Raw genomic sequence first — 20,272 nt, forward strand, 5'->3', positions numbered from 1 at the left:
ACAGGTGCATTACAGCACCAAATGTCCTGTCGCTAAATTTATAGGCCATACAAGCCATATGGGTTTTGTGAGGCTACAGTAAAAATAATAACCCATAAATAACCTGGGTACAGTATATCAAGCATCCGTTTGGCGGCCACATCGCGCACAAATGCTGCCACCTGTTTCCAGCGCTCTCCTCTCCATCCAATGAGGAGGGAGCGGCGGTCTGGAGGCGGAGAAAGGACGCTGAGAAGTTGGAGGAGAGAGTGAGAGACAGAAACGGAGAGACAGGGAGCTGGGGATTGAGTGTCATAATCGCGGTTGTCACATATTTAATCACTGACTTTACTGCTCATCTTTGGATTGTTCAATCACACCCAGGCGACTTTCCTCCATCGCTTTCTCTCCTTTTATTTTGCGCATTTTGTTGACGCGCAGCCACAGGTTGGCATATTTTAATCCAGTGGATTATTCCTCCTCATCATCTTCTCCCAGAGCCTGGATGGAAATGGGAACCGTCGATACATCTGCGATGAACGGTTTGGGGGGAACAAAGTGAACATTCAAAGTAAGGAGGAGGAGAGAGGAGGCATCCGTTTATTGAAACGACGCGCAAATTGTGTTTTTCTCTTTTTGTGACGCGAGGACCTGTGGAGGAGCTGAAAGGAGACGAAAGGTGGAGAAAAAAAAATAGATTAAGGGATGGCAGTGACAACATGAGAAAGAAAAAGTGTGGTGGTCTTGTTTTTCTACCAGCCACTGACTGAACGCACCTAACCTGGGGGGCAAGGATCGTGGGAGAAGAGGTCGGAGGTAGGTGAGGGGTGGGGGGGTGCTGAAGGTATCTGTTATATCACACTGAAAATAGGTTATTGCTTTTTGATCAATCGGTAGCAGCTGATCGCAGCCAACTTATAGTTAACAAAGCCATCTTTGCAGCCACGCTTCTTCTGCAAGGCAAATTGACAGATGGGAAATTGTTATCCTCAGAGTCTCTGAGCTTGATTTCATTTTCATGGGGGTAAAGCCAGAGGATTTTCATCCCCCTCCTGCTCCTGGCTAACAACAACAATGTAACACAAATTACATTTTAAGGGAGAGATTGCTGGGAGAGCTGTGGGAAGTGAGAGAAGGAGACAGAGGGATGAAAGGGTGGTTGGCTAGGCAGCTGACTCAAATGTGACTCAAGGAAGAACATTTCCTCCAAATTATGACAGCTTCTCTGCACTCTGTTGACCCTCTTTGTCACACACACACCCAACATGTTGTCCCCGTTCATTTTGACCTCTGTCCAACCCTTTTATGTTTTCTTCTGTTACATGAAAAAATAAATGTGTAATCACTATCTCTCTGTGTTTCTTTTTCTCCCCTGTGTGTTATCTGTAGACAGGTGCGTGTCCACAGCCTTTCTGACTATGGAGCCTCCCCCTTCCCTGAGCTTGGCTCTGCTAGGGGGGAGTGAGGATGAGGACCAGCGCTTCCTCCTTCCCCTAGGCAGCATATCCCATCCCTCCACGGCTGGCAACATGCCAGGCTCAAACCACTCCAACCACACAGGAGCTTCAAGTATCGATCGTCTGAATGGCAGCACCCCATCGCCATCCTCTACCACACCCAACTTGCCTCCGGCATCCCTCCCCAAGTTGCCGCTGTCCTCCCCTGGAGCTCAACCTCTTCCCCCGCCCATCCCTAATGCTCTGCACCCCACCAGTACTCCCCTTTCATCCTGTTTGGGTTCCCAGCACAGCCTAAGTGGAGACAACTCCCCTGTCTACAATGCCTTCTTTTACTCCTCCCACTCCCCCTCCATGGAGCGAGAGAGGGACAGAGACCGTGACAGGGAGAGAGACAGGGGCAGCAAACACAGACAGGCCAGTCCTCTTGTCCACCGCAGGGACAGCAACCCCTTCACGGAGATTGCCATGAGTTCTTGTAAGTACACAGGCGGGGTCATGAAGCCCCTGAGTCGGCTCAGCGCCTCCAGGAGAAACCTCATTGAATCAGACAGCAGCAGCGAAACCAAAGAGGGTGGCGTTTCAGTTGTTGCAGGGGCATCGGCTGCTGCCGGACATGACAGACAGCGAGAAGCCCCTCCGACCTACTCAGAGACCCAGTCATCAACTCATCCACCCCCCATCCAGAGCCCCCCAGAGATTGTGATCTCTTCTAAAGAAGACTCCCCGTACCCCAGAAGAGGTTATGACAACACTGACTCCATGTCCAACCAAATGTCCATCTACCACCAGAACCATGCGCTGGTGGAGAGCAGGCGGGGACAGTCTGAGCGGGGCAGCAGGCAGGTAGGGGTCACTGCAGCGGGCTCCGGGGCCAGAGGCAGCACCTCCAAGGCCCCTAAGAGAAAGAACCAAAACATTGGCTATAAGCTGGGTCATCGCAGGGCACTGTTCGAGAAGAGGAAGAGGCTGAGCGACTACGCCCTCATCTTCGGGATGTTTGGCATCGTGGTCATGGTGATTGAGACTGAGCTTTCGTGGGGGGTGTACAACAAGGTGAGGTTTGCCTAATAATTCCTCAAATAATGGTGTATTATCACCCGCGTTACTGCAAATAAAGTTAGGAATTTTTAATATCAAAACAAGCATTAATGAAATAAAAAAGTTGTACATTTAGCAGGTAATAGCAGGTTTTATTTTAACACATATTTTATTTTATTTTTTTATTCCTGAAACGGTTGATTTATTTTTAATGTATTGACTGACCTTCTGACTCATTAAAAAGAAAAAGTGGACCCTAAAACACAAACTCTAATTCAAGTGAGGAATTTAGCAGTTTTCTTGATTAACTCAAGTATTATTAATCAAGAGAAGAGCATGCTGAGTTGAACATCAGTCCTTGTTGAGGATAAAGTTGAGGATAAAGTAGAGTGCAGCTTACGAACAAGTTCATAAATTAAACAGTTGTACTTAATCCATTGGTAAAATATATGAACATTTATGGTAATGATAATATCTGGGACCGGCTACTGTCACCTTTCTTAAAACCAGAGTATTACCAGATGATGGATAAAGCTTTCATTTCTATTTGCTGGGTTTCATTGTTTTCATGGCCTTGAATGCTCTCTTGTCTAGAGTATATTGTTGAAGGACTATTGCTGGGTGGAAAAGTTCCTACTTCTGGCTCACATGCATGTGAATTGAAACTCTTTCCTTCTGTGTGGTGGTAAACCCCCTTAAAGCCCCTGTCACACCTTGACGATTTAGACCTGCATGTGCCTGATGTACAAAAAATCTGGCAAAAACGCTGGAATATGTTAGATAAGTGATGGGTAAGTTTTGTGTAAGTTATGTGATCGTTGACACACGATAAGTGTAAGTTACTCATAAGTCTTGGTGTCTAGCTTATCCAAAACCTATGAGTAACTTGTGCGTAACTTATCAAGAACTTACTTCGAACGTATATACTTGACCGCTGAAAGTATCTCTAACTTACAGCTACTGTATAATGGCGTATTCGCAGTGTTTGGTATAAAACGGGTTCACAGAAGGAAACCATCAGTTCTCCTCCAGACTTCAAATTCAACATAGGTTGAGCGAGAAGTTTAGTGTGATGGTTCCTCCCTGCGTTCACGCCCACGGCCATGACCAATAAACTTCTTAGCAGACATGATGCTGAATATGCTACGACTGCAAACGTTGATTCGCGATAAAAGACATCTTTTTATGCAGACCGGGCGTCTCCGGGCGCATAGCTGATCCCCCTTTCGACACTTGCTTGTGCATAATTTCATGGACATTATGCTGCCACGCGTTATGCATAAGTTAGGCTGTCATTGGACATAAGTTCTGGACTCGTTATGACTATGCCATGTATACGGCCAAACTTAAAAATATACATACAAAGTTCAGCGTATGCCTGCATTTTAGAAGATTCTGGGACGTCGGGCATATGCAGTCTAAATCGACAAGGTGTGACAGGGCCATAAAGCATATTACTACCACCTGAAGACCTGGAGTGCAAGAATAACTTGTCTTACTCTCGTTAAAGGTAGCATGACCAATCCATGAGTGGTTCTGTGATTTTGGAAAGTTTTGATTTCCAAAATAGGATTTTCATTATGAAATGTATTGTTCCAGCCTTACCATAATTTTATTTATATATATATATATATATATATATATATATATATATATATATATATATATATATATATATATATATATACTTTAAGCCTTTTTTCCAGATTAAAAAGTTGTCATATCTTATAGAGGTGCATTGATCAGAGTTTGGATTTATTGCTCATACTGATTACATTTAATCTTTAGTAACTATAATCAAAAGCATTACTCTTTTTATATGTCTAGTGGCTATAAGATGTTATAAGCTGTTAAAGTTAGGAGAAGAGGGGATGTTTCTGTGTAGAAAAGCAGCCCATTGAAATCAGTTGTATTCATTATAAACAAAAACTTTTTTATCGGACACAATAAACTGCCTTTAGCCTCTCATTAGTAAGGAGAGCACACTGTAATCATAAGTCTCCTCAAGGACTTTTCTAAAGCAATTTCGAGTTTTTAAGTGGTGGTAGTGCATACTAAAAGTCTGTTCTTTGTCTTCCTATTGGGGGAAAACCCTGGCCCCAGCCCCAAATATCCAGAGGGGTCCAGTTTGCTAGGGAACAGCAGCTATTCAAAACAGTGTGAGGACCATGTGTTGAATGATCTTTTCAGGGTTTTTTTATTCAGTCAAGTAGAAAACAGTCAAACATTTAAACGAATAAACTCAAAGAGCAGTAAATGTGGGATAACCGTCAGATGATCAGAAGCTTACTTTTTTTCCCTGTCCATCTGTTTATTTTGGTAATAACTGTATTTTAACACCAAATCCATACATTTCATTTCAGACTCAGACCTTTACCTCTGTAAATCTTTTACTATCCCCCAGCTGGTTATTAAATCTCGCTGTAAATGTTGTGTTTGACTTCCATTTCTCAGCAGCTGGTACAGATGAATGATCAGCTGATCAAAGATGATAAGCTTTCTCAAGCACCGCTTGTTGTCTCAAACAGAAACGGCTCATAGATTTCCAAAAGGCTGCAGAAATGTCAAAATGTTGCATGTTGTGTAGCAGACAGATGTCTAAAGCTCAGTAGAGGTAAAATAGAGCAGTTTTGTTGGAATACATTCAGCATTCCTGGTATCTGCTGAAATCAGCTCTCCTTCAGTTCACTGCCTCGCCAGTTTGACAAATTGTTGCCAGTGCCGAATTAATGAATTAATGTTTTGTTGCAGATGACTCTTTTTTTATGGTATCTGGAAAAATAATCTGGTACAGAGTGACCAAAACTGGGGAAAAAGTGGTACCATAACTTGCTGATTTAGCAGCTTGAATAGACACCAAAATGATGTTTCCTTTTAAAACCTTCATGCACCTAGTTTTGCTTTCTCTCTCTTTAAAAAAAAAAAAAGTGGTGCCTCTGAAATGGATTACCCGTTAGTGTTTTTTTTTTTCAATAATAACTTCCAGAGCAAATTGAGTTGTGGTTTGCAGTTTTCCTTATTTGAAGCAGATCACATTTTCAAGTTTCCAGCTGACCGACCTCTGGTCAAAAACACTCAAGGTGAAACTTAGTCGAATTTGTTGATGCATCTTAAAATCTCACTTGCTTTGGGTGGAAACGTTTTGCTGTTGTCTTTTTTAGCTCAAGTATGTCCCTCATCTTTCTAGCAGCATACATACATGAACTTGTAAATGCTCTTTAACATGAGAAGCAACAAGTCCAGAAATATCACACTGGAGTATTGCATCATGGTTCTAGCTGTTTGGTTTATTACAAAACTCTGGTTAGATTTTCCTGAACTGTTTATTTCTCTGTCCATTTTCCCTGTGTGTTATTGCTAACCTCAAAGGTCATTTTGTTGCTTCACTTTTTTTGTAATTTTAGTCATTACCTAATTCAACTTATTCGGGACAAAAGCAGCTATCTGTCACATAAATGTGGTGCACGTTATATGTGACATTTGTGAATGTATTCGGTTAATTGTCTCCCTAATTCATGCAAAATACCTACTAGGCACTCTCTGCCAATTTGCTCCTAAGCTACGCTGCTCTGGCGCTGGCATTCAGTGCACAGGGAGGGGGGCTAGGCCCTGAGTGGCAGCTATTCACATGGACCTACATGCAGTCCAGCTTGTAAACAAGACACTGGAGAACAACACTGAAAAATGGACTGTGACATCGTACCATTTAAAAAGACGCCTTTAGTTTTTCACATCACTACTTTTACTTCTTTCTATGTAAAATAATAAAGCATTCCCTTATGCTCCTTTAAATAAACTTTTTTGTTTCTTTATTTAGTAGATATAGTTATTTTACTTAAATTATACACAGGTTCAGTGGGCGGATTTGATACAGTGTGTGTATAAATGGGAGCATGAATTGACAAATAGGACTAACTGGGCTGGACCTGTTAGATTTTGTAATAAAGATCACCTTCCTGGTTATGTTCATCGGTTAAATGGCGGCAGTGGCACGGTGACGTTTCTGTCTAACAAGACAAGCTTTATGACTATATGTGTTTTTCGTTGCCATTTCTTTCATTTTTTTTGTCATTTGCTGCTAGTGTCAATGGAATACATGCAGCAAAGGTCAATGCACCAGGACTGTGGCGGCCGGGTGTGAAGAACATCTAATCAGTGTAGAATATTCCAGCCTGACAAGGATTCATTATTAGATGACTGGGTCAACATCAATAAATTGAATGAAAGCATGTTCATTTCCCTTGCCACATTTGTAAGGAAAATAAATTTGTGGATTGATAAGCAGAGTATACCCTCTGCCAATACATGCCAAAGTGTTCTGCTTAATTTTGGATTCTAGTGTCTTTTTATGATTAAAATTTGAAGAAACATTCCAAATTTTAGCGGACAGATACCAAAGCAGTGGCATGTCTCTCCTCATGCTGGTCACACACGTTATTTCAGTGGTTACCCATTCCTGTTGCAGGATTTGTTGAAAGCTTTATCAGTGACTCCAGGAGGAATTGCCTGAACCCACAAATATTGAGTTCAAGACTGCAAGCAGGTCATTCCATCCTCTCAACTCCCATATCATGCAATATCTAATAAATGGTGCAATGTGTGTCTGTGGGGGGTTGGTAGTATAAGCATTGGTTACTATTATATTATTATCTTACAGTATATTTTATTTTGCTCTATAAATAATTTACCGCAAGGGATTCATAAAGTAATTCTGATTCTGATACTGGTCTTTGAAGATGATTTTATCACTGCTTGCAGCTCTGTACACACGTTATTGAGGGACTCTTATGCACTGCAATGGCCAAGCTCGACAGAAGCTGCTTCCGGGTGATATAATGCAACAACGCAAAGGACATACGGGGCAGATTATCAGTGGGAGGCCAGGAACTCATTTGTCTGTGTAATGGCCAGTGTAATAAGCTGAACCGGCCCCCTGGCTCTTTTTGTGTGTTTGTTTTGGGTGTGTATGTGTGCTACAGAACCTCCTACTGTCTTGTGCTCACCTCTCTGATATCCCGGTCCTCATCCCATCCTTCTTTTTGGGTATGACACATCACAGAGGGCTGGTTCTCTTTATCTAATGAGGCAGAAACATTACTTCCTCAGCTTGTCACAGGAAGATCATAGATCATTTAAAAGAGTTGGTGGCATCATGTGTGCTCAGATTTACAGGTAGCTATTTACCCGCTGGGCGTGCCTCCCATCCTCCTCTCAATGTGAGTGGCCTCCAGTTTATCATACTGGCCACTCTGGGATAGGATATGCCCGCTATCTGCTGCCAGCTTTCTCTATTTTCTCCCCCTCATTAGTGTATAAAAATCCCTGTTTCAGAAGCTGTCTTTCATTAATGAAAATGCATGGGTCTGAATTTTCTTTCAATTTCTCGTTGTCTTTTTCTCCTTGGTTCTCGTCCTTGTCGGAGGAGATGGTTGGTACTTTCATGTCTTCACTCTCCATCTGTCCTTTCTCTCTTGTTTTTTTTTTTTTTATTATTTTGAAATCCCTGCCTTTCTCTTTATCATGGCCGTCCTTTTATTCCTGTCTGTCTTTCATAATTTTTTTTCCCATCTTCTTTGCTTCACTTTCTCAGTCCCTCTGCTTCTCTGCTCTCTCAGTGGGCGTCAAACTGGGGGAGTGTGATCGGAAGAGAGAAGCGGCTGAGTGAGAATGAAAGTCTGTGGAAGGACAGAAGAAAGGAAAGGCGATAATGAAAAGCCTGATTTAGGTTCTTAAGCTACGATCAATGCGTCCCATCCTAAACTGGCAGTATCGTCTATCAAAACAAATGAATGAAGAGCCCATGTGTTTGAGTGGGGAAATACCAGCTTTGTCACCTTAATGAATAATTTATAATTGCTCTTGTTTGGAGTGGACTGTAAGGGGAGGAAAAATACCTGAAACTTTTCAGAAATGCTTGTTCCGTAGTAGAACCTAAAGAGATGAATTTGCTCAGGCAATTATTTTTCAGCATGGGTTTGATTTGGTTTCAGTCCAACAGATACTGGAAGGCCATCAAACAGCTTAAACGCTCACTTAGATAATTGAGGTGGACAGAGGCCCACTAGTGGTTCTGTTGAAAAACAGATAGTGGTGGTGAAAGTGAGACCGGAAAGAGAGATGAATGGGAAGGAAGCCCAGAAAAAGGTGGAGAGACATTCCTTCAGCTGCAGTTTAAACCCGTCTCAGAGTGGAAGCTTTAAATGATTTCTAATATCGATTCCTGAAATCACTCACCCACACATGCACTCTCCAACCCCCGGATAAACCAACTCAGAATGGTTTATTTCATTGAAGTTATTTGGCCTTCATTTTTTGCTTTATTTGTAATTCTTGACTAAAAAAATTAACCAAAAACAGCCCTTTAGCTGCTAGAAATATTGTTTAAATAAAAGTACATTTACTTTAATATTCAATTAAAATTGTATTTCCTCTGCTCTCAAGTTTTTATTTTACCCAGAGTATTATGTTTTAATCTTATATTTGGGTTAATATGTTGATTATGGCACATTGATAGTGAAAATTACACTGTTTAAAAGGATGTGTAAAGGATGTATAATGTAAAGAATGTCAGCCTATTAAAAATAATGCCCATATACTGTACAATATATGGGATCAATAGTTGATCTGTGGCTCTATGGAGGTGTTCTGGAAGTCCAGGTTGCTCTCATACTAGCTCTCTTCATCGCCTCGTAATAGCTGCTTTTACATTTCAAATGTGCGCAAAACTGTCTCGATATTCTTCTAATTTTGAAAATGCAAAGTTGTGCAATTACTGCGTTTCCATTAAATGACAAATACAATTGAAATTAGGGTTGTGGGAAAAAAATCGATTCGGCGATAAATCTTGATTTTCGGCTGCCCGATATAATATACATTTTCAGTTCCTAATATCAATAAAAAAATTTAACAAAAATTACCTTACCGTATCACCCATGCCAATACTCACCCCTAATTGAAACTGTATGAGATTACATTAGTTACCACAATAACTGAAAACAACATGGCAGCATTGGATGTAACGCACAGCTCTAGTGGGCGCCATCGTCCTCCAACTACTTCATTTTTTTTACAAGGCAGTTAAGTTCCAGTTGCACTTTGCAGTTTTGCTAAATGTAAAAATTTCGATATGACCCAAAAAAAAAAAACACCTCATGAAATTGTAAAAACTATTCATTTCAAAATGTTTTATTTTTCTTTAAAATTGCTGTGTTTCTATTTAGGGAATTTATATTTGTAATTACAATTTTTGCAATTAGATAATTTATGGCGGCACAGCTAGTGTCTCATTTTCCTCTCTACCATAGTCCATCCATATAATCTGATGATAATTTGATAATTTGGGTTGCTGTCTTTACCTGTTAGCTCAACAACTGTTGCATCTCCTTGACTATTTTGCAAGATCATGTTCCTTTTTTGACATCCTTTTATTCTTCCTAAATTATTATTTATTTATTTCTAAAAACTGGATTTTTGGTTGCTTTTAGCACTATCCCACTATCATCAAATGAAGAGAAATACAAACATAGAAAATACCACAGCAAAAAATCCATACAATGTATCTTACCTATATTTTAATTAAATTATTTAATTAATTGAAGTTATGGTTCTCCCATGAGCTGAGATGCTCTGGTAAATACAGCATATTCCAATAACAGTGGTACCTATACGGTCCACTGCCAGTGTGTATGTATCTCTAAGAGCACTCCTCAGGAGGTCAAGCTGCTCGATTTTGCTCCCAGAAATAGAGATGAAGAATAAAACTGGAACCAAGGGGGGTGGGATGGATTCTGCAGAGCGAATATTTGCATGGATGAAGTGAGAGAGGTTAACTTCGGAGAACACAATGTCCGTGTCGGTAAATGTTACAAACAAGTGTATCAAAAGCTTTTAGATGCCGTCAGCACATTCTGAAGTCGCAATGTCCCACTCATTGTTTTGTGGCCTCTGTCCTTCGTTATCTTTCCATCCCTTTCTCTGAAGTTCAAGCCTTGCACCGAGATATGAGATCAGCACGATGAATTCTGGTCGCAGGTTAAAAAAGTGTTCTCATGTATGGCAGGCAGTATGAATAATTGAAGTTGCTGTCAGGCAAAATGGTGACTTTTCACTTACAAAGCCTAAAAGATGAAAGAGCAGCTTGGAGCCTTTTATATTCTCTGCAAAAGTCCTCTCCTGCACTGTACATGTCCCAAGCATTTTTAAGTTTGCATCTCTTGGTACCTCTTCAGTTCACATTTAGCAAAACAATGAGAACATTTGCTCATCTAAGACAGCCATTAGTGATTTTATCAAAAACGTGGGGATTCTGGCTCAGAGCAGCCATGGAGCTTGCACAGTTGGGGCTGTAGCATGTAGCCCAATGGTGCCAGTTCAGGCACTGCTCTCCATTCCATACATCAGGCCTGCGATGCAATCCGGTTATTCTGAGAGAATGCACAGCTGTTGTCAAACACACCTGTCACACCGTCAGCGCCCTCGCTTTGCACATGTGTGACGCACAGGGACGGGCTAACAAGTGGGAGTATGAGCTGTACTTGATGATTTTCAGCACGTGCATCACAAACTGGGTTTTATGTGGTACATGATGTTTGTGAGGGTTTTTTTTCTTCTGATTGGCAAACAGGTTTAAATCCTCATCTGCGTAATATGATATGCAAACAGCTGTTATGAAGCAGCACATGTTTCCCTCAAAATGACTGATTGGCTATTTCTGCTTCTGAAGAGTAAGCCAACAGCAGCTGACGTGAATGAATAATTACCTCACGCCGAGCTAAAACAGGTTTTCTTCTATATGTATAGGCCAAGGAAGCATTACATTATTGTTAGCCCTGAGGACAAAATAAAAAAAAAAAACATTCTTTGTAATAATGATTTATATACCTGTAGCAACTTATTTCCCTGTAAAACATGTTTTTCTTTTGTTGCTTGGCTACCTTTGAGTGCATGTTAGTAATGAATTTAACAACTCATAAGGCCATTCTGTGGTTTTAGCTATGAGAATGAATCCATATGATAACCAATATTTTAAAAAACTACTTTTGTTTTGGACACTGGAAGAAAATACCTAAAGTTAAATACAAAAGTGAAAAATAACCTTGACATTGTACAGGAGCTGAACCTTAAGAAGTGAAAAGCAACAAAGTACATAATATCATCCGCCTTTATAACCTGACCTGTCTTAGTGACAACACAAATTTGTTTCTAATATTTAATGTAGCTACTGCATTATATGTTTCTAACTTCACAAAACTTTCACTCTTTCATCGGAGACTCCTGCAGCTCCTTAAAAACAGGTAGAGCGGCTGCTGTCAGCGACAGGCATGTCTCAGCTGCTGTTAACTGATTTCTTTCATTTGTAATGGCCATGCTTAAACAATAGTAGTTCACTGGTTTCATTAAGAGGAAGGATGATGAGGATGAGATGGGAGAGAGGTTGGACTTATTCTGGAGATTCTGCTAATTGTTAGCAGGAAAGAAAGTTGGTGGTAAACAGGGATTAGCAAGATGAATGGATGAGAAGTTTGAAAGAGAAATGAGGAAAATGGACGGGATCAAAAAACGGAGAAGGTGAAAGGGGTGAAAAGAGAGAAGTCAAAAGGAGGAATGATAGGGAAGAGAGGGTTGGAGGTTGAGAATAGGAATTGGATAAAAACAAGTCTATTAAATGGGATAAATGGGGAGAGAGGTTTATAGAGGGGACGCAAGTATGGAAGAGGAAGAAAAGGGGTCTAAAGGGGGATGAGGAGATGAGGATGCATCACAAAGAGGGATGAGAAAATAAAAAGGAAGAGAATGTATCATAAAGAGACAGGAAGAGGATGAGAAGACTGGAAAGGAGATTGAGTGGGATAAAAAGGAGCTAATAAAGAGGGATGAGGAGGAATAAAGTAATAAAATGGACAATATAGTGATGAGGAAAGATCAATTGGATCAAAGACGAATGAGGGGGGATATGAGGAGAATGACTTGATAAGCAGGGGTCACAGAGAGGGATGAAGAGGTAGATGACAATATATGTAAGGAGGAATGTGTGTGTGGGGGGTTGTATTGGAATTAACTAAAAAGGACTAAAAAGTTCAATAGTGTGAAGAATGGATAGGAAAAAAAATAACTGAAGAAAACAAGGAGGCTGTTTGAGTTAAAACTGATCTGCATGAGAATGAGGTGAAAGAAAGAGACGCAGTTAGTCACCACATTCCTACCTTTAATGTCTCAGTGACTGAGCTTTGAGCTCTATTGATGTTATATAACGGGGGCATCTAACTCGAGCCATCAATGGCTGGGGTCCAGCAGGTTCTAGATGGGGTCTCTGCTCAAACACAGCATATTCCCCAGCATGCCCTCAAGTATTGCTACAGCCTGCTAATGGGCTGGGTTTGATTCAGGTCTTTTGAGTCAGAGAAACATCTAAAAGGGGGGGCTGAACCTGTGCCCTTCTACTTTACATTAACACTGTTAGCATCACTGCTGTTTGTCATGTTTTCATCTGTGTTTCTGAATGGGATCATGTCCAAAAAAAGGCATACAGTCATGATTAGTTTTAAGATGACACTGAAACCTTGTTCAGTTGCCTAAATCATTTATTGCAGCGCTCTTCCCCATCCTCCCTTCCTCTCTCTTTCTTCTTCATGTCTCTTAAAGTAACTGTTTATGTTCCATCCCTCTGGTATTACTTAAATATGTCTCCATTTCCCCAAGGGGGTCATTGCCGTCTCAGTCGGCTTACAGCATCTCCTTCACTTGCCCCTGGTCTGCTCGCATGCCTTCCCCTCCCTCGCTGCCTTCACTTTTCTATCTGTGACATTTCTGGCAGGCATTTACTAGTGGACCTCCCTGGACCTTTCTCTGTTTGTCCACTTACAGAGGCTGTGTGCTGCTTTCAGGCGGTACACGATGATGATGATGATGATGATGATCGGGGAATTGAACTGCCATCATATTCTTTAAAGAGGCTATCAGCTATCTCAGCCATTCTGTGTCCTCTTACCCCTCCTCCGTAGTCACTACCCTCCTCTCATGCTTCTAAGGGACTTAAGATCCCTTATGTCTCACCCCATAGCAGGTATAAATACCGCTCTTTCTTCCAGCATAACAAGGCTTCCTCCATGAGTGCGTGTTAGTGTGTTGGTGTGCTAGAACTTGCATCATCCGGCAGTAACATAAACACTCATGTCACAGTGTGTATACCATCTCCTTCTGTGTATACACGTGTGAAAAGTGTTTGTCTTTGTGTCATTTTGTGCTCAGCTCCGTCAAAGTAATAACCATGGATGCACCTGCTGATGTGTGAGAGCTCACATCTCGCTTTGTCTGGATTTAATTGAGTGTATGTGGCTGTAAAAGCTTATTCCACAGTGAAGTCAAGTGTGTGTATGTGGTCCTTGTGTGTGAATTTATCCTGGTAAGGTGCAATCACTTTTCTGCCCACTGCCTGTTTCCCTGGAGACTGATTGCAAGAAAGCATCAATCTGACAGGAGAGATTCCCAAGGCTAAGCCATTAGCATGCACACACATGGTCATTGATATTCATTATAAACATGTGTATCGTGCAACTTGTCTCTGCCAGAGTAATGTGTTGTAAGCAGTGCATTACCTTTGCATTTATGTCTGTGCTGTTGGGGGACGGTTGGGGAAAGCCCCTTAGATACTACCTGTGTGTGTGAGTGGGTGTGTATGTGCATGGTTCTGCCTGTGATAGCTGAGTTTCAACCAAACTAAAGAACCTGAAAAAGCTCATTATCTCTGCATGCTGTCCACCAAGTAAGTGATCAATGCACGCTAATCGCACACTTAGGCACAGCTGGCTTAAGAAAACACAGACACATGGTTCAAAAAACTGTTGCTTTTACTTGGAAACATACGCCACAGTGCTTTTAAAAGTCACATTGGTCAAAAAGATGCTGTATGCTCAAAACATTAAACATATTGTCAAATAGAGGAACAGCATTTTAACTACAAAAAAATATAGTGTTATTTTACATTAACGGACATTAAAATGTTAAATGCTTAAGGGCTAGCATAATAAAACTAGTGAGCTGGATAGTGAAAACTTTGAAACAGCAATTCATCTACATTTCCATCCATCCATCCATCCATCCATCCATCCATCCATCCATCCATCCATCCATCCATCCATCCATCCATCCATCCATCCATCCATCCATCCTAATTGGATACTGTCACTCATTTTACACAGGTTGACCACTTTTTAGATATCTAGCATAGCATTACACTAAACCCACTTAATCTTTATTCACAAAGAGCAAAAACAGATTTTCTGAACCTTAGTATATGCTAAATATTTGACATTTTGGTGTGAAAACTTTTAGGAGTTGCCAATTTGGCATTAATATAATTAGTCAGAATTTGAAAGCATCCAAAGCTCAAAAGACACAGGGTTGGATGCTTGGGTTGAATACTTTTAATCCTCAAATTGTCTGATTAAAAAACGAAACATTCACTGGTTCAAATAAATTAATTGGCTCTGCTGCATCTACCAATGCCAAGCAGGATTAGAAACTTTATGCAGACATCCAAACATGTCATCCAAATGTATTTCTTTTGTCTTGTTTAAGATTGTGTTAGATTGGTCCTAGAAATTGAATTTTACATTTCGAAGTCTATTTGGCTGGGGGAAAAAGCCAATATCCATTAAGTTATGGTAATAAATTGATAATGATGGCATAAGGGTATTGAACAGCTGTAGAGGTATGATTAATATCGAAGCTGTTCGAACACAATATAATTGCGGAAAAAGATAAGGCAAAACTTATTTATTCAAGTGTGACAAACATTTCTGAGAGCCTAAATCAATCAAAACAGAAGAAACATTTTACTTTTAAAACAATAGCATGTTAAGGTGACATTGGGGGCGTTTCAACACAGTTCTAAATCATTTCAGTACCAACTTTTGCTTCTTCTAGGATCAATGTCATAATATTTCAACTTTGAGAAAATAAATATCTCTTTTGTCTCTTGCATTTGTTATCTTGGCTTGTCAATAAAGTAAAGATTTTTGACAAGCTTTCTTTGTTCATCTTCTAACTGCTTATTAATCTGCATGCCATGACACACTCTTAAACAAACAAAAAAACATGTTTTCATTCTGAGAAGAACCTCATATTTTATCCTGCTTCAAATTCATCTGAACATAATATACAGTCATTTTAAGCAAATTAGAAGATAAGTTCTAATGAGGCTTGTTTGTCAGATTACGTCATATCTAGAAATTAACCTCTATGCAGGTATTGCTCATGCTTTCCGTTAAATTCACATGTCTGACTTAAAAAAGTTTTCAAATCAGTCTGAAGAGATACTGTAGTGTTAAATGTCTGGAATTTATTTTGGACAATTTCAGACAATGTCAATTTTGTCTGAAATTGTCAGAAATAAATTTGTTTTCATCAAAAATGACAAGTTTGTATTAGCTGTGAGTAGAAAATCATAATTAGTGTAAACAAAGACTTGGACATCAGTGCATATTTTATAAAGATTCACAATGTTTTAACTTAAAATTTAATATTTTGAAGTAGATAAACTTTTATGAAATAAACTTTTTTATTGAATATGAATGATTTTATTTTAGCCTATTAAGGAATTTATATTATCTTAATTGAATATCTTTGGTTACAAAAGACATTTTTCATAAGGTTACAAACCTAAATAATTTACTTTCACAGAGGTTAAATAAGGAGCATGTTTAACTTGCTTTAATTTCTGAAAATAGGATCAATTAAACCAATGACGGAGACTGATATTTATATATTGGATTCTTGTATTTGCCATTTTCATTTCACTAAGTATTATTCTGTTACCTGTTGTTTTTAATGTGCCTATTTATATATCCTGGTACTGGATTGTGAATCTCTCATGGTTGCTTATAGCTATTCCCTTCAGAACAACTTGCCTTAGCGAGCATATTTTTAAGGCAAGGATAAATAAAACAACCTAAGTTGTGAAAGCAATATCTGCCAGCATTTACTCCATTTGAAATATTCATATTATGTGAAAATAAACCTAAGCCCCAAATGTATGTTGATGTTTATGAACAAAGTGCAGATTGATGCGAAGAAGTAGCATGGTGAGTTTGATGGTTTAACATAATTATGGGCTTCTAGGACAACAGAAAATATGACATGGAAAACAGGAAACAAAACAATGTACCCAATGACAACTAGCAACTAAATGAACCCTTAAGTAGAAGAGAAAACAGGTGCAAACAATAGGTAAAATGAGAACACACAGATGAATGGGATCCAGTAATTATCTGCTTAGTCTAGCTGAGGGAGAAATTATTAAACAGGGCAAAATGGAAAAATGAAACCTATCCAGTAATACAGAAATGACTTAGAACACAACCGCATTACTAACAACACTAAGAAATACACAAGAAAATAACCAAAAAAAAACACACAATAAAGGGAGCAAGAACCTATATGGCAAACCCAAATAGCCTGTATGGCAAGACAAAAAAAAAACAACTACATAATAAACAATAAGAAAATGGTTAAAGACAATCTAACTTGCAGATCCTGACACCAAGTAATGAATAGCCAGATGCAGACTTGAAGCAATCTTTTAAGTTTTCAGCAAGTTTCCTCTGGTATGGAGGGATATAATGAGGGACCTTAAGCTAATTGGAGTGAATGCTGGCGATCTGAAGCTGCTGCTCTGCTGCTGCCTTTTACTGTAGTCTTATTTTGTTTTTATTTAGACTATTTCTTAGCTCTTCTTGAACCTATTGATCTTTTGATCCTGCTAATCCACAGGTAAACGGCTAAAAGTAAAGCTTGACAGGATCTGCCTGCTGTTCATCGCTGTTTGGACTGTACTGTTTTCCTGCCTACCCGCCTTCGGTCTCCTCCATTACTTCTACGTGATAAGCTCCTGTGGCTACATCCCAGATTTCCTGTACCGATAATACATAATTCCTACCCACCACTCCCACCAACTGTCTTCCCGGACGTGGAGATATATTCACCGTGATACATCTAAGCCCATAAAGTCCATCTGGCCTTCTTATGGTCCCTCAACTTGGGTCTGCTAAACATCCACTCTCTCATGAGCAAAGATCATCTTATCCAGAATCTCCTCACTAATCCGAATCCTAACTTTTTTCTGTTTAACTGAAATTTGGCAATATCCACACATCATGTCACAAATAAACATGGTCATGCCTACTGGGTTTGTTTACATCTCTCAACCTCAGGGCTCTGGACGTGGTGGTAATCTTGCAGTAATCAATTGCAAGAACTTGAAAGTTGCATCAGTCCCTTCTACAGTTTTGAACCTAATGTCTGTAAACACGCCTGTCCACCCCCTACAATAATTTCAAATTTTCACCACCCCCTTAAGCATGAAAGCAAAGTTATGAAAGACTTTACAACTTAACTTTCATATTTATCCTCCCTGTCTCCCCATATTATCCTGCTCGGCCATTTTAACATTAATATGGATAACCTCGAGCTTCCACTCACCAAAGACTTTGCATACTGCCTTGACAACTTCGGCCTTGCACAGTATACCAAATACCCCACCCATAAAAAAGGTCACATTTTGTGTTTAATTTGCTGCTTCAGTCTCACCCCTTTTAACTTTTCAGTGGATGAACTACCCATTGCCGACCACTTTACTCTGTCCGTCCTTGTTCCTTGTTGTTGTATCTCTCTCTACAAACATGCCTCAACATCTTATATCTAAAGAAAATCAAGAACATTGATCCTGCTCTCTTCTTTTCTGGTCTGAATGACTTGGTCATTTCACACAATTTATCTGACCCTTCTGGCCTTGTCTTTCATTATGATTCCATTATAAATAATATTCTCAATACTTTTACTCCTTTCAAAGTTAGTGCAGGTTCCTTCTCCCTCTCTACTTCTTGGTTCTTCCCATAACTACTTCTCTAAGGCAAAAGGCAGCCAATTAGAGCACCTATACAAGAAAACGGGACACATTGTGCATAAAGAAATGTATTTTAATCATGTTTCACATTATAAGGACTATATTCTACAAGCCAAGACAGACCTTTATTCCACTCTTATCTGTTCCAATAATAATGATTCCAAGTCTCTCTTCTTTGTATACAATACCATTTTAAGGCCGTTTCTACTCTATAGCCTTCTGCAATTCTCTAATGGACCTTTTTATTGCAAATTTCGAATCTATTCACCAGTACCTACCCTCTACAAGTAATCTTTCCTTTTCTACTGATCTTAAAGTGGTAAATCGTCGTCTCTTCAGTTTCGAATACCTACCCCTCACTCATACCAGAACTAATTAACAAATCCAAGTCTTCTTCCTGTGAACTCGACCCCCTCCCTACTCCCCTTCTCAAAACTATCTTACTTTTATCCTTTATCACTACTATCATTTATTCTTCAATGACCACTGGAACTGTCACAAAACTCTTCAAAACTACCATAAGAACTTTTAATTCCAAAAAAAAAAAAATAATGGGTCAGACCCCAACAGCTTTGTGAATCTCACATTCCTGGTTTGGTCTAATTTTGCCCTTTTAAAAATTACTAATGACCTCTTTATGGCAGCAGATTCTGGTCTCATCTTCATCCTCATCCTCCTTGATCTGAGGGTGGCCTTTGCAACTTATCACCACCATCCCCCTCAATAGCCATTTATAGGGCCAGTTACCAATTTTGATCACTTGCATACACAACTGGAGTCCCCACCCATCCTTCAGTGAGGTATAGAAGCACAAGATTTGTATCCAGCCATTCAGCAAAGATACTGCTACCTGGTTTTACATATTATTTTGGCATTTGACCAGTTAGATGGGCCTGTGAATGATTTATTCCCTAAGTAAATTAAGTAGAAAATAAAACTTAAACAAGTTAAGAAGAAAATATAAATAACTGAAAAGTTGTGAAGAAAAAAGTTGTGACTGTATCAGCATTAGTGCTCTAAGGTAATGTAACAAAAAAATGTGTTTCTTTCATTCAGTGAGTGTTTTCTTAATATATTAGGGAAAGTGGCTGTCTCTAGTTATTACACTGACCTTAATTTGTACAATCAAAATATACATATTTTTTTAATGTTACAAAAGTAATAAGATCTCGTCTTTTCCTCCAATAAAACTCTTTTGATTTTCAAAGTATTTTACTGAATGCCCTATAAAGGGATAGATTATCTTCTCTTGGATTTACGCACATCCCCCTTCACTGGTTACCATGGGCTACAGGGCTTTTAGCCCAAACTCTGGAACTTTAGACCTCCAAAATATGAATAATTTTTTTCCTCTTTAAATCTTAACTCAAAACTCACCTGTTCGAACGTGTTTATGAACTCCTATATTCACTCAATCTGCTTCATTACTGTTTTGCTCTCTTTCTTAAACTTTTATTTCTGTTTTTTAATCCATGTAATTTTATTGCATTTTGATTACTTGTGTTGTTCCCCTTACTCTCTTACTTTGTATGCACAGTGTCCTTGGGTTTCCTGAAAATGCGACAAGATCGGAAAACACAATAGGCCACACAAAACACATGAACTAGCGCATATGAAGCCAGCTTCACACATGCTATTTAATGTGCCAGCCACCTTTAAAAGTTGCCGTGCAGCAGTCCTCACTCGATATGTGCAGGACCTCTCCATGCATCACCTCTTATCAGAGATGGGAAGTAACGAAGTACAAATACTTCGTTACTGTACTCAAGTAGATTTCTCTGATATTTTTACTTTACTTTAGTACTTATTTTTATGGCGACTTTTTACTTCTACTCCTTACATTTTTACACAAATATCTGTACTTTCTACTCCTTACATTTTAAAAAATTGGCTC

At 39.4% G+C, this 20,272-nt stretch overlaps 1 protein-coding gene across 2 annotated transcripts in view; it reads left to right on the forward strand.

Annotated features, from left to right (window-relative positions):
• Positions 1-269: 269 nt before the first annotated feature.
• kcnn3 (potassium channel, calcium activated intermediate/small conductance subfamily N alpha, member 3) overlaps positions 270-20,272 on the forward strand; it is a 107,317-nt gene continuing 87,314 nt past the window's right edge. The window contains exons 1-2 of one of the 2 annotated variants that reach the window (XM_015380586.1): positions 270-795; positions 1,369-2,492. In XM_015380586.1, coding sequence (XP_015236072.1) covers positions 1,398-2,492 — 1,095 coding nt within the window. In that variant the 5' untranslated portion in view covers positions 270-795; positions 1,369-1,397. The remainder of the gene's footprint in view (positions 796-1,368; positions 2,493-20,272) is intronic. The other variant, XM_015380587.1, reaches the window with a different exon arrangement.

This window comes from Cyprinodon variegatus, unplaced genomic scaffold, assembly GCF_000732505.1.
Source record: "Cyprinodon variegatus isolate N-32 unplaced genomic scaffold, C_variegatus-1.0 Scaffold217, whole genome shotgun sequence".
Taxonomy (NCBI): Eukaryota; Metazoa; Chordata; class Actinopteri; order Cyprinodontiformes; family Cyprinodontidae; genus Cyprinodon; species Cyprinodon variegatus.